Genomic DNA, 15,129 nt, shown 5'->3' on the forward strand with positions numbered 1-15,129 from the left:
GTATTTCCGCTTCCGCTTTTATAATGGGATATTTCGCTATGTGCGGATTTTGACGTTGACTTTTTTCATTCGAATTGGATGCCTGTATAAATAAATATATTTCCTTAAAAATTAGTAATTATTTCCATAAGTGGTGACCCGCGACTACGAACATGCAGGAAAAGTTCGAGCAATGTATGGAACCAAGTGAAGCCGTGGTTTATCGAGTGGGTATTAAGGTTCCGCCATTTTGGCCTGACAAACCATCGCTTTGGTTTGCGCAACTAGACGGACAGTTTGCCTTATCGAATATTACATCGGATTCGACGAAATTCTACCATGTAATTTCCGTGTTAGAGCCTAAATATGCGTCCGAAGTCGAGGACATTATTACTAAACCGCCTGACGCGAATAAGTACGAGACATTGAAACAGCAGTTGACAGCTCGCTTATCCGCTTCGCGAACAGAGCAACTGAAGCAATTGATGTCGCGAGAGGAGCTCGGAGACAGGAAGCCAAGCCAGTTTTTCCGTCACATCCGTAGCCAGGCGGGCCCGACTATCTGATGAATTTATACGGACTCTATGGTCAAGCCGATTGCCGACTTTGCTTCAAAGCATTATCGCGACGCAGGAAGACATGCCGCTAGAGAAGCTAGCATTGCTCGCGGACAAGGTACACGAGGCTACTTCGCACTGTACTGCTCATGTTGCTGCCGCTTCGACGTCGACATCACCATCGCTACCTGTGTCTGCTATCGACGAGTTAGGCCGAAAAATTGAAGCTTTGACGCAAAGATTCGATGCGATGTCAACATCGAACAGACATCGTGACACCAGAGCAAGATCGAAGTCACGTGCCAAGCGCGGCAACTCGTCCAGGAGCCGTTCCCGTGCCGGTGGCAAACGTCTCTGCTGGTACCATTTTAAATTCGCAGAAAAAGCAGCTAAATGTATCTCGCCTTGCAATTACTCAAAAAACTAGCTAGGGAGTCGCTCGAAGCGACTAGTGATTGTGCGGCTGTATCGGGTCGTATATTTGTTACTGACATTAAAACTAAGGTGCAATTTTTAGTTGATACTGGGTCTGACCTATGCGTATATCCTTTAAGCTATTTAAGTGGACAAAGGCGTCATAAAACGAATTATGAGCTTTTGGCCGCGAATAATACTGTTATTTCTACGTATGGCTGGTTGAGTTTGTCCCTGGATTTTAATTTACGCCGTGATTTTTCTTGGCGATTTGTTATTGCTGATGTGAGTAAACCGATAATAGGTGTAGATTTTTTATCCTTTTACAATTTGCTTGTTGATATTCGCAATGCGCGCCTAATTGACAGCATTACATCGCTCACATCAGTCGCTCTGGTTGCTTCTACTTGTGCCTGCCCGCAAATAAAAGTTGTTACAGGTGACTCTTCGTTCCATAAGCTGTTACAAGAGTATCCTGATATAACGCGGCCAGTTGGAACATCACAAGAACGTAAATGTAAGCACCAGACCCAACATTATATTAGGACAACTCCTGGGCCACCTGTTTACGCAAGACCCAGACGTTTAGCACCTGATCGTTTGAAGATCGCGAAACAGGAATTCGAAGAGATGGAGCGCACCGGTATCGTGCGAAGATCTGAAAGCTCATGGTCCTCTCCTCTTCACCTTGTCCCTAAAAAGACCAAGGTTGGCGACCTTGCGGAGATTATCGAGCTCTCAATGCTCGCACGGTACCGGACAGATATCCGGTGCGCCACATTGCTGATTTTTCGCACAATTTATCAGGCTGTAAGATTTTTAGTAAGTTGGATTTAGTGCGTGCATACAATCAGATTCCTGTTGCGCCAGAGGATGTATCGAAGACAGCAATCACGACACCCTTTGGACTTTTTGAATTTCCTTACATGAGCTTCGGTTTGAGGAACGCCGCTCAAACTTTTCAAAGGTTTATGGATGAAGTCCTTAGAGGTCTGGATTACTGTTTTCCATTTATTGATGACGTACTAGTAGCTTCTGCTAATAATGTAGAGCATCAGGAACATCTACGAACGGTATTTAAACGCTTTAGCGAATACGGCATTTTACTTAACCCTAACAAATGCGTATTGGCTGTTCCGGAAATAGAGTTCCTGGGCTACATGGTTTCATCTGAGGGTACTAAGCCTATTGGTGATAGAGTCGAGGCTATTCAAAATTTTTCACGCCCTAAGACAATTAGGGAGCTTAGGCGTTTTTTAGGCGCGTTAAATTTTTACAGACGTTTTGTGGCTAATGCGGCCAAGATACAAGCTCCACTCCATGGACTGCTTAGTGGTCCATCAGTGAAGAACAACAGCAGTATTGATTGGAGTCCCAGCTTGGAGGAGGCTTTCAATGCTTGTAAAACGAGTATTGCTAACGCTGCTCTTCTGGCACATCCCGATCCAACTGCTCCTTTGGCTGTTGTCACGGACGCGTCTGAATTATCTATCGGATCTGTCATACAGCAAGAAGTTCAAGGCCATTGGCAGCCGCTAGGTTTCTTTTCTAGAAAGTTAACACCAGCGCAGATCAAGTACAGTGCTTATGACCGCGAACTCCTTGCTATTTATGAGTCGGTTAAATATTTTAGGTATATGTTAGAACTAAAACCGTTCTTTGTTCTTACTGACCATAAACGATAGTATCCGCATTTAAAAAGTCTCATGATTCGTGTTCACCGCGACAATTTCGATATCTTGATTTTATATCACAGTTTACCACCGACATTCGTTATATTGCTGGTGAGGACAACGTTGTCGCGGATGCACTGTCTAGGACTGACGCCATAACAGACATACTTGACTCTGACTCTTTAGCAGCCTCTCAAGCCACGGACACAGAACTGAGAAATTTGATCAAAATCGGTTCATCCTTAAAATTGCAAAAGGTACCTTTGGGAATACGAAACTTTTTTGCGATGTGTCCGGGCCAGTTCAACGTCCATTTATTACATCCGAATTCCGGAAGTCAATTTTTAATAGTATTCACGGACTTAGCCATCCTAGCGTTAGGACTACCGTAAAAATGGTAACTGAACGCTATGTATGGCGGGTATTAGGAAAGATTGCAGAAACTGGGCGCGAACGTGCATTTCTTGTCAGAAATCAAAAATTTCTCGCCATGTTCATGCGCCAGTGCATGATTTTAAACTTCCTTCGGCCCGTTTTTCCCATGTCCACGTAGATCTTATAGGCCCACTTCCGATTTCTAACGGATACAAATATTGTCTTACCGCCGTTGACAGGTTTACGCGGTGGCCTGAGGCAGTTCCGCTTACGGATATTACGGCTGAAAATGTAGCCAAGGCATTTATATCTACGTGGATATCACGTTTTGGTTGCCCTGAAAAGGTGACCACAGATAGAGGTAGACAATTTGAATCTCATCTTTTCAGTAAAATTTCGTCAATCATCGGTTCACATCATCTTAAACTACTGCGTATCATCCAGCTGCTAATGGTCTTGTTGAACGTTTCCATAGACAATTGAAGGCAGCAATTATGTGCCACGCAGACGAGAGCTGGACAGAATCTCTTCCATTGGTTCTTCTCGGTGTACGTAGTTCATGGAAGGAGGACTTGTCCGCATCATCCGCCGAACTAGTTTACGGTGAAGTGCTTAAGCTCCCTGGTGAATTTTTCGAACCGACTACTGACAGACTGACGGACTATACTGATTTTTTGACTAGGTTGCGTCTTCATATGAAGAAACTTCAACCTAAGGCCGTAGCACGACATGGCTCTTCTAAAGTGTTTGTTTTTAAAGATTTGTCGACAGTATCACATGTATTTATAAGACAAGACTTTGTACGACGATCTTTGCAGCCACCTTATGCTGGCCCTTATAAAGTAGTCAGTAGAAATGATAAGTTTTTCGCCATAGACGTAGCAGGTCGAATTACTAATGTTTCGATCGATAGGCTGAAACCTGCTTATATCCTAACAGATGAACCAGGTAGCACTTCTACGTCATCTACCACTGTTCCTGCGAGAACACCTGTGGTTGTAGCAACTCCTACACCTTCTAGGACTACTCGTTCTGGTCGTCAGGTTATTTTTCCTAATTTTTATCGACCCTAAAGGTCTCCGGGGGGGCTGATGTGGCGACTGTATTTCCGCTTCCGCTTTTATCATGGATATTGCGCATGTGCGGATTTTGACGTTGACTTTTTCATTTCGAATTGATGCTGTATAAATAAATATATTTCCTTAAAAATTAGTAATTATTCCCATACGTTCATGTTATGGTATTTTCTTCCTAATTTCTGTCGGAAATCCTAAGAATTGGCAATGCATTTGTTCGTTGCACTTCAGTCTTTTGACTGACGGACTTTGTACCAATGGCCAGCAAAAATATTAAAAAAAAAGATAAACGAGCTTCAAAATGGGAATGTGATTTCGATCAGACAAATCAAACGCAATCTGGCAACGTCGCTTAGCATCGAATTGTCGGCGAGTTGGCAACGTAGCTGAAACGCACACTACTAACCGAGCCGTTGGCGTACGATACTGTCGCCGTCCACTCACATATTGACAAAAATTAACTAAAATAATAATCTAGATTAAGCTATTAATCAAAAGCTTTCTTTATATAAATAAAAAATGCCTCAAATAAAGAACAAAATAAACGTCAACAGATGTGATTTTAGTTTCAAATTATTCTTTCAAGCGCTCATGATTGTGTAAATAAATTAGTATGGAAATCGTGCCACCTTAAGTAGCAAAGTAAAAATAAGCAACTTGAGATATGTATAGGAAAAATTCGTGTCTAGATTCCTGTCCAGCAGTGGTGTAGGGGTTATAGCACGCAGCACGGAATGCTGAGGACCTGGGTTCGATTCCCAGTGCTGGTCTCTTTTTCTGGTTTTCCTGTGCATCCATGTCTCAGTTTGTATTTTCGATATGGCATCATAATATTGAACTAGGCTCTCATTCCAAATTAATGTTTTTATGGGATAGATTCTACTCTCGATTCTGAAGAAACTACTTTCTGATTGTCAGTTATTTCATTAACTCGTATATTAATGTGTTATGGACCAGGGAGCAGTATTATGTCGATGAGTGAAAATCGCAAAGGTCTCAAACATTATATTAGTTACATAACATATATAAAATATCAAAGTTAAAACCAACATAAACCCTTACAAAATAAACAATTAAATAGACAGTAAATGCATTAAATTGTACAATAATAAAGCTGCATCACCACCAGAGTTTCGCGAGGAAATAATACAGCAATAGAATCATTTTCCCAGCTTCGCTTAGCGCAGCTCTCCTCTATCATTGATTTCATGCCTCAAGAGGAAAAAGAAACCCTTTTAGGGTGACATTGTGCATCTTTATCAAGATCTCACAGCGCAATTATATACAAGCTTTTATGCTGACAGTTATTTTTTTTAACTGTACTTGATTTTACTCGCTTTTGGTGTATGTTTTTCGTCACAGATCGCTTAGCTAACTCAAACAGCTCTAGTGGACCCGCAGCCGTTTAATTTCTAAATATAGCATATTAATTAACTTAGTATATAAAGTTACTGGAGTTGGAATTCGAATGTGAGATTGTTTTCATTCAAGTTCTTGATGAGATCCGTTTTGGAAAACGCAGCTCCTGTTGTTAGTACTCCACCTCTGTAACAAAAAAAAAATAAGCAATATTACTGCAACTTCCTGCCATCAGAGTGCAGCATTAGCACAAACCGTATACAGTTTTTTGAGTATCTTAAATGTCCGTAGGATGGCCATACCCACATAATAAACATCATATTATTTTCAATTAAATCTTTGGAAATATAGCTCTGTCGTTACTACTGATGTAAATATAATGTTATTTTGCTACTAATGTCATCATTTCAATAGGAACTAATACTCTTTGGTCATGATCCATCATGGTGACAATAGTATTTTATGCAACTGTATCGTAATAGGGGTCCTGTGCTGCTGCACGTGGTCGCCCCCCCCCCCCCGTGCTGTAATGATGTATGAAATCTCATTACGATACAGCCGTGTTCATAATAGAATCCAATGTCGTAATGCTGGTCATTTCATTATCTATGGTTTTTGAACGCATAATTGAGGATCTACTATATGGGTGTAGATAAAATATAAAAAGAACTGACGTTGTCATGGTGGTTTGCGCTAGTGCCGCCCCCTGCGCAGAGCTTTGCCCAATATTACCTATTATGAAAAAAATATGATTTCTTATTACATAAGGAGGCAAACAAGTAGAGATGTAGTAAATAATAATATCCCATCGTAATAATTCGGAACACACGACTACTTCCGTATGCTGCTGATGCTCTTTGAATTATTGTATTAATAAGTGTCATTTTTGTATTATATAACTAAATTGCTTGGTTGTTGACAAGTCAAATTGCGAGTTTGAAATATATCACACTGTGATGTTATAATCCTCACAGTCAAATAATAGGGTGTAGTTAATGTACGACATGTTAATGCACGCTTAAATAATGCACGACCTGATAATCCGTGCTTAAGTGCACGAATTATCATGCCGTGCATTATCACCCCGTACCGAACTAGCAGGAAACCATTAATGTACGCGCAATAATGTACGACGTGATAATCCGAAGCATTATGTCTTCCGATTATCATGACTTACGATCTACATGATTAAAAAAAAAACCTAACGAAGTGCGAGAGCTACCGCCTCGCTCGCACTCTCTCGCCCTTCAACCTAACCCGGCCGCGTCGGATCTGCTCCGATTATATCGATCTCGCTCGCTGCGCTCGCTCGATCCGCGGCGAAAAATGTCTATTCATTCGAATCGATTGGATTCAGATTATCACGTCGTACATTACAGCACGTGCAATATTTTGTACGCCCTGATAATGCGCGACTATGATAATGTACGGCATGATAATCGGAAGCAAAAATGCTTCGGATTATCATGTCGTACATTATTGGGCGTACATTCCGAGTTGTACATTATTGTTTCCCAAATAATATACAGGGTGTGTCTGACCATGGGGCTTTAAATCCAGGGTTCGATTCTACTCGCATAACTAAGCTACTTTTGTTCTGCTCTGCTACTTTTGTTCTGCTACTTTCTGCTACTTTTGAAAAATATGACTTAATTCTTTTCATAAAAATTAAATGTAATTTTCAATGTATGCGATACAATACTAAATTGACGGCACATTGATGAATGTTTATCTTAGAGATGTCAAATAAATGTCAAAAATTATTTCAAGGCCCCCGTACCGAGAGACAGCGATAACACCGCCATGTGCGATACACTAATTTAACAATTAAACTTTGAGGATCAATAAATGATCCAAATTTAAGTTTTTTTGAAAATGTTACATAACAAAAGTAGCTTAGTTTTGTGAGTAGAATCGAACCTTGAATTAAAAGGCCCATGGTCAGAGACACCCTGTACTTAGAGAATGTAGTTTAAACAAATATAGTATAAAAATCTTACCTTGGATGTTAACCACTCAATATCGATTATTAATCTATCGAAGGGTGTTAGTACACCAATCGATTGATCATCAATTGACACCGATCGATTGGCGTGGTAGGTTTTGTTGATCGACGGGTACCGTTAACTGTTACTGTTTAATGTCGATCGATTAAGCGATTGATCGATTGGTGTAGTAGGAACAGTCGATCGATGTCGATCAATCCATTCTACCATCGATTGATGGCGTCGATCGACGATCGATTTATTGGTGTGGTAAACACCCAAAGCAACCTCCTCTACGCTAGTCAGACAGTGTACTCACGTTCCCGGCATTTTGTCACTTTCTTTCAAGCAGGTTAGAGCTGAGAACAAGAGAGCGGTGACTGTCGCTCCGTAACCCGGGTTGACGCCTTTCACCTGGTAAAATATATATATATACTTATATTTTTTTTTATATTAGCACATATAATCCTAAAAACGCACACACACATAACTACTCACAGACTTTCGCATTTCTAATATTAGTAGGAATAGTAATCTATACATATAATAAAGCTGAAGAGGGTCGAAAGTCTGTACATGGAAGATATTCGAAAAAAAGTTGTCTGGGGATACTTAGAATCGATAACAGAACACGTTCCAACAGTTTTTAGAATTTTTGTCTGTTTATCTGTTTGTCGTTTATTTGACCGCGCATCACGATGAGAACGGCTGAACGGATTTTTTATGCAAACTTTACTAATCTTACGAGAGAAAATCCCCGGCCAGGTTATAGGCTACAAAAATTCGACCCTTAGGGTATAAAAATTCAACCCCTAAAAGTGGAGGTAGCTACTACATTCGATTCGATTGAGTTAAGTTTCCACCTTCAAGTTTTCAAATACGTGCTATGACTATCAAGTACCCTGATAAACTAACAGATGGCGCTGAAATTAATAACGTTGTGACTCGAGTAAGCCACTGAAAGATTTTGCCAAATTAACTCTAAGTTTAAAAGAGGGAGTACGGATATCAACAAATTTAATTGAATAATTTAATTGATTTACTAATACGACTAAAATTAAACGACAATAAAGTAATTGCCACACATTGCAATGCCATCTTTTGGAGAACTGGGTAAACAGTAAATAATGGAGTAAACTAATAAAAAAGAGTTTACTTACATAGTTACTTAGTTTTTTAGCATTAGAAAAAGGGTAAACAATCTTGACGAGTCTTTTTATTGAAAAACGTTTTAAAAAACAGTTGCTATTACTTTTATGATACCAAAAGCATGTAAATGATCATTATATCCTTGCTAATTGTTACTATTTGTTGTGACTTATTTGCAAAAGTTTTTTTCAATATAAAGACACATCAAGATCGCTTGCCTTCTTTCTAATGCTAAAAAAAGAAGTATAAGTAATGGTAAAATCAACACACATATCAACACGCGTACGAGTATAAGTATCGCTATCGAGTACCCTGTTACACTAACAGATGGCGCCGATTTAGCCAAATTGACTAAGTTAAAAGAGGGTGTACGGATATCAAGAAATTTAACTGAATAGGTAATTGATACAACAAAAATAAATGAATTGCAACACATTTCACAGTGCCATCTTATGGAGAACTATGAAAACAAACGAGTTAACATAGTTACGTAGTGGTACATCAACACTCATATTCAACACGCGTATAATTAATTAATAGAAAAATGACATAAATTATTCCTAATTAATTTATATCCGGAATACGAAAATTCGGCGAAGCACTAGGGTCACTGACATAGCTCGAAAAATTATATGCAAGTTGAAGTGGCAATTGGCAGGCCACATCGCTCGAAGAACAGATATTCATTATTATTCATTGGGGGAGAAGTCCTCGAGGAGCGGCGACCGGAAGACGAAGCGTTGGCAGGCCTCCCTCCAGGTAGAATGACGACATCGTGAGACTTGCGGGAAACCGGTGGATGCAAGTGGCGAGTTGTCGTTCATTGTAATTTATAATTTATTTGTATTGTAATATATTGATTATATGTAGTACGTTAGTCTGTAAGGTATTTATTGTATGGGCCAAGTTGCCCGAAATAAATGGATTTATTACGAGTATTATTATTGTGGCGTTGTAGGGGTAGCCTTTTTCGATCAGTGGACCTCTTCCGGCTGATGATGACGAATTATATCGCATCAATATTCATACGTATTGCCTCTTTTAAGCACTTAATAATGGTCACGAAGGTGAGTACTTAAAAAAAAAAACATTTTCTCTTTCTTTTGCGGAGTAAATTTAAACGATTTCGGATTTGGGACTCGCATTTTACAGGCGTTACCATGCCTTCCCGAAAAAAACGAATCGACTACCGGGCACGGCACGGTCTCAGGAGTCTGAGGAAGACCGCGATGGGAGACTCAGTGCCGCTCTAGCCGGGCAGGCCGCTTCGCTTTCGGCTGAAACGGCAAGCCAGCGCGAGGCTGGGTTGCGATCCCAAAGACATGTACGCAATCTTTGAGATCACTCGATGTAGGAAAAAAGTAAGCAAAGAATAAAAATCTTATTTCTTGAGCAATTTAGATGTGAAACTTGGTGATCATGATCAGATTTTTCAGTTGATTGTTTAGCTGTAGTTTGAAGGGATTTTTCGAAAATTCCAAGAAACGGCCAATGCGGGACATTAACTTCATTCCTATCGAGTATTGTGTAAATATAAAAATCTACGCAGACGAAGTCGCGGGCAAAAGCTAGTTAATTATAATAATCCCAGTGAAAAAGTGCACAAAATCTTTTTTCTACAAAATTCTATGTTGACGACTTTATGTATAACAACATTTTTCTATCCTGTGCCTAAAACAATTCTGGACGAAACAGTAAAATAGACGTCCCCTGCGATCAGAATAATGAGACGTTTATTTACTTGTTTAATTATTGCATAGTAGAACAATTATTAAAATGGTAGGTTGCATGCGGAAGTGTGTGTGTGTGTGTGTGTGTGTTTGTCCGCCTTTCACGTCGAAACGGAGCGACGGATCGATGTGATTTTCGGTATAAATTTATGGGCCAGAGAGTGACATAGGCTAGTTTTATCACGGAAAATGCAGAGTTCCCGAGGGAACAGCGCGCGATAACCGAATTCCAAGCGGACGAAGCCGCGGGCAAAATCTAATTTTTATATAATCAGATATTTCGAAACGGCCAAGGAGATCAAAAATATTGAAACATGAATCTTAATAATAGAGTGCATGTGCCGATATTTTTGAACACCTTGGCGGCTCCGAAATATCTGATAGCAACTGTACCTACATGCTACAATATTGTTGCATATAGATCGTTAAATATAGATAAAGATAAATTATAGATACATACCGTAACGACAGCCTTCTTGTTGGGTTTGGATGCCTCCACATCCACGCCGCGCTCCCATCCTTCCCCAAACAGCTGGAACTGGAACTTGGTGTTGTTCATCACATTCTCCGAAGGACCCTGGCGTGTCACCAAGCCGAACGAGAAGAATCTGGCAACAGGAATCCGTTGTGAGTTGCAAAATAGGGCATTTGATCTGTGACTCTGAATTCGTTGAACAGCTGAGACATGTTCAGGAGGTGCTAACGCGCAATGGATTTGTGATGAATAAGTGCCAGCCCAGAATGAAATGTAGAACCAAACATCCTGATGTGGTCAAAATACCATATACGGGACTTATCACGCTATTTTTACGAGTAGACCGACGAGTGGAGAGTGGTGTCTGTACTCGTGAAACGTCGAGGTAAATATTACTTGTGTAAAAATAGCGTGATAAGTCCCGTATATGGTATTTTGACTATGAGTGAGAATCACGAAAGTTTAAAACGTTATATCCTGATGTGGCTTGACAGCCTGTGTGTATACCTTATTTGAAAGGAGTGACGGACAAGGTTGGAGCCGTTTTATAGGTAAGTAAGTATTCCACCATGGAACCTTTTCAGAGGAAAAGTCGTTACGACTTTCCTTGTTAATTAAATTCGATGTCACTATGACGTTTACTGTGACATGGTTCCATGGTGACCAATGAATTAAACTCCTTAACCGTACACGCCTTGTCCAGTCGCGAAGCATATGCGGACACCCAATTGAATTAGGCGTTACTTTGCGGAGATCCATATCAATGAACTGAAACAACTTTGCTCACCCGCGACCTTATGATAGCTACTTCTATGCAATAAATGTAATACATACTATGTTCATGCAGTTCCTCCACCTCCACACTGTAAGAACCATACATCGTTATCGCGGGAGCAAAAACAAATCAGTTAAAGAATAGATACAACAGAATGTCTATTTAGTAAAACGGATATATTCTGCCTACAAATTCTAAGCATCTAAGAAGTTAAAATTGCAAATTGAAATGTCGTTCCACAGAAGATTTTGTTTGACGGAAACTAACGTTGCACTTAGATCAATATATTTTTTTATCGCAAGCTTGTAATTCGGGGTAATCCTTTATCCACAACTCCACAATTTCATCGCACGTTTTTTTCCTTCGCGGCATTTTTAAAGCACTCGGTAATTATGTTGTGAACACAATTACTATTACGAATAATTAATAAATGACAATGTCAAATAGGAAAAGTGACTGAAGACTTTGCGTTGCAGTTGCGTAGTTAATCTTTTTAATTATATATTATCAATAAAGTATGGAGGTCTAATGTTAGAAATAAAGTTAATAAGTTTTGAGCTCGTAGGCATAAAATGTTGCTCGATTGTCACTTCTGTTATGCTTATTTGTCATAATCTTTCAGTACTGTCGAATCGTTTTTGCCCCCGCGATAACGATGTATGGAAGAACACACTGAGGCGCTTCGAACAAAAGCAGAGCTCATCGTAAGAGCAACACAACCGTTCACTATACATTTCTTGCATAAACGTAGCTATCATAAGTTTTTTTTTTTTTTTTATTTATTTATACAAGAAATAAAATAAAGTTCACAATAAGTAGCTTAGGAAGCGAACTTAAACCGAGCACGGTTTATCTGTCGCTGCATCGCTTAATACTAGACTACATTTAAATAAATAGGTACATTTTAGTAATTTTGTGCCATAAGAAAAGCCAAAAATACACTACATTATTATTTTTCCTGCTGGTAGAAATAATGTTTTTAGAATTTTTTTACATCTGTGGGGGCATTCACAGATGTTGTAATATAAATTTTCAGGTAACTCATTCAGGAATTTTGGCAGTAAATATTCCCAGGTTCTTTTACCGTACACGTTGACAACAGAGGGTAGCGTATGTCTTGCTACGTACGATAGATTACGTAGATGTGCAGGTCGTGACCTTTTTTTAAGTAAATCTATATTATGATCTGAAATCTATATTATGGTCGCGGGTGAGCAAAGTAATTATTTTAGTTCATTGATATGGACCTCCGCAAAGTAACGCCTGATTCGATAAATTACATGTATTATGACTTACCTAGGATGATTCAGCAGCAGTCTCTTGGTCACCGAAGTCTTGGACATAAAGAAGAGTATAACTCCAGCCAGGGCGGCGAAGGCGGTGGTAATTAACCCCCCCAGCTTGAAGTAGGGCTTGAACTGGACGGGCCTTTTGTGATCGTTCTCGTAGAACCAGCGTTGGGTGCGGTACACTATGGACGAGTCTGTACCCATAAATGGTACGCACCAGACACCTTCGTGCTTGTGGATTGCGGAGCTGGGGAATAAGGAATAAATACAATGCCAAAGTCAAATGTTTGCCTCTATTTTTTAGGGTTCCTTAGTCACCTAGGAACCCTTAGTTTCGCCATGTCTGTCCGTCTGTCTGTCCGCGGGTAAGCTCAGAGACCGTTAGTACTAGAAAGCTGTAATTTGACATGAATATACATATTAGTCACGCCGACAAAGTGGTACAATAAAATAAAGTAAAAAAAAAAATACCTCCCATAGACGTAGTGGGGGTGATTTTTTTTCTCGACTAACCCTATATTGTGGGGTATCGTTGGATAGGTATTTTAAAACCATTGGGGGGTTGCTAAGATAATTTTTCTATTCAGTGATCTGTTGGCGAAATTTTCAACTTTAAAGTGCAAATTTTCATTGAAATCGAGTGTCTAAACAGTTGGGTGGGAAAATTTGAAAAAAATCAGAAATATTTAATATCAAATTTACAAGAAAAATTATAGCGGCTAAAAGATTGCTTGAGAATTAATTAAATAGCAGCCTAAGGTATAAAATATATCTAAACTTGGAAGATTCAGCACACAATACGAAATCCTTGGAAAAATATTATTTGTTTTTTTCGTAATGGCTACGGAACCCTATCCTGGGCGTATACGACTCGCACTTTGCCGCTTTTTTATAAATATTTTAACATTACACATACCGAGGCTGCAGTTTGGGCTTGAAAGTAGGCAGCTTTTCCGGGAACAGTTTCCTTCGCAGCGGACCCAGCTCGTTGGAGTGCGCCAACCTGGAAACAAAACAATACGCTACTTGACTGCAATTTCAACAAAAAATAAAAATTTAAGTGTTTTTCTTCCGAGATTGAACAAAGTAGGATATTTTTACCCAAGGAAATCATCAATGAAAAACCCCACTAATATTATAAATGCGAAAGTTTTTAAGTCTGTTTGCTTGCTACTCTATCACTGCAAAACCGCTGAACCGATGTAGATGAAATTGGGTAGGTACACAAGTAGTTTGAGTCCCGGGGAAGGACATAGGATAGTTTTAACGAATTCTACACGGACGGAGTCGCGGGTAACAGGCTAGTCTTTTAATGATTATGATTTCCTTTAATATGTAAATAAAGGTCTATTTGTTGTTTTTTTTTTTGTAAAACGGGAAGTATGGTAAATTTTCACCTACTTTCTCAAATAGCTTCATAATTATTTATCTTGAAATTATAAACAAAAATATTTCTGAGATTCTCCCAATTCATTCGATATCTTTCATTTGATATTCACACAAAGTTTTATAGGAACGTATCGTAAAATTTTTTACCAATTGATTTGGCAAATAATTTGAAAAGAAATAACTGTTATGAGAACACATTGACAGAATGACGAGCAACAAGGTTCGATTCCCACCACCAGCTAAAAAATTCAAAGACAAAACACAACCTACCCGTTTACAAGAGACTCCCATGTGCCGTAGTTGATAACGCCGCGCTCTTTTGCCTCGGCTTGGTATTCCCGCGGCAAATCTGAACTTATGTACGACTCCACAGAGTTCAAAGTGCCTGGCAACAAACACAAGACAGAAATGAAGACATTAATTTTAATAAAAACAAAAATAATCGACAAATTCTAATCGTCCCGTCTCCAGTAGATATACGTCCCACAGCAGGCCTGCTCTCAGATTGAAAAGGCTTGAACTGTAGTTCTCACGCAGGCCCAAGGCGAATAGGGATTTAAAACGTACTTATCTAACCAGAATTAAAATATCCCAAAAAACATTTTCATTTTTTTTATTTTTCATTTAGTTCTCATACTTATGTTAAGGTCTTAATTATTTTCTTTCTCGAATCTGAATATCTAAATGTACGTATATATTGTGTAGGTAAATAAATAGGTTAGGTTAGTATTTCACCAAGGCACGAAGTGCCTCAACCATGCGAAATAGGAGCTCCGCGAAGCACTCGTTTACGTTTCGTTGTTACTTAAAAGTTATATTATTCAATTCGAGTTATATTCTAAAAGTTAAAGCAATTTGTTGTTATGCAATTCGTTGTAGGTTAAAGTGAAAATTAGAAAAAAAA

At 39.2% G+C, this 15,129-nt stretch overlaps 2 protein-coding genes across 2 annotated transcripts in view; one reads left to right on the forward strand and one right to left on the reverse strand.

The window, feature by feature from the left end:
• LOC141435986 (glutamate receptor ionotropic, kainate 2-like) overlaps nucleotides 1–15,129 on the forward strand; it is a 63,164-nt gene that overhangs the window by 39,686 nt on the left and 8,349 nt on the right. The window lies entirely within an intron of this gene.
• Nucleotides 5,067–14,610, reverse strand: LOC141436238 (saccharopine dehydrogenase-like oxidoreductase; the record flags this gene model as incomplete). Its single annotated transcript, XM_074099133.1, is given in 6 exon segments — nucleotides 5,067–5,619; nucleotides 7,738–7,832; nucleotides 10,758–10,905; nucleotides 12,844–13,083; nucleotides 13,753–13,839; nucleotides 14,496–14,610. Coding segments are annotated over 6 exon segments (782 nt in total), but the record flags the coding sequence as incomplete, so codon positions are not given.

The sequence above is a fragment of the Choristoneura fumiferana genome, chromosome 16 (assembly GCF_025370935.1).
Source record: "Choristoneura fumiferana chromosome 16, NRCan_CFum_1, whole genome shotgun sequence".
Lineage (NCBI taxonomy): Eukaryota > Metazoa > Arthropoda > Insecta > Lepidoptera > Tortricidae > Choristoneura > Choristoneura fumiferana.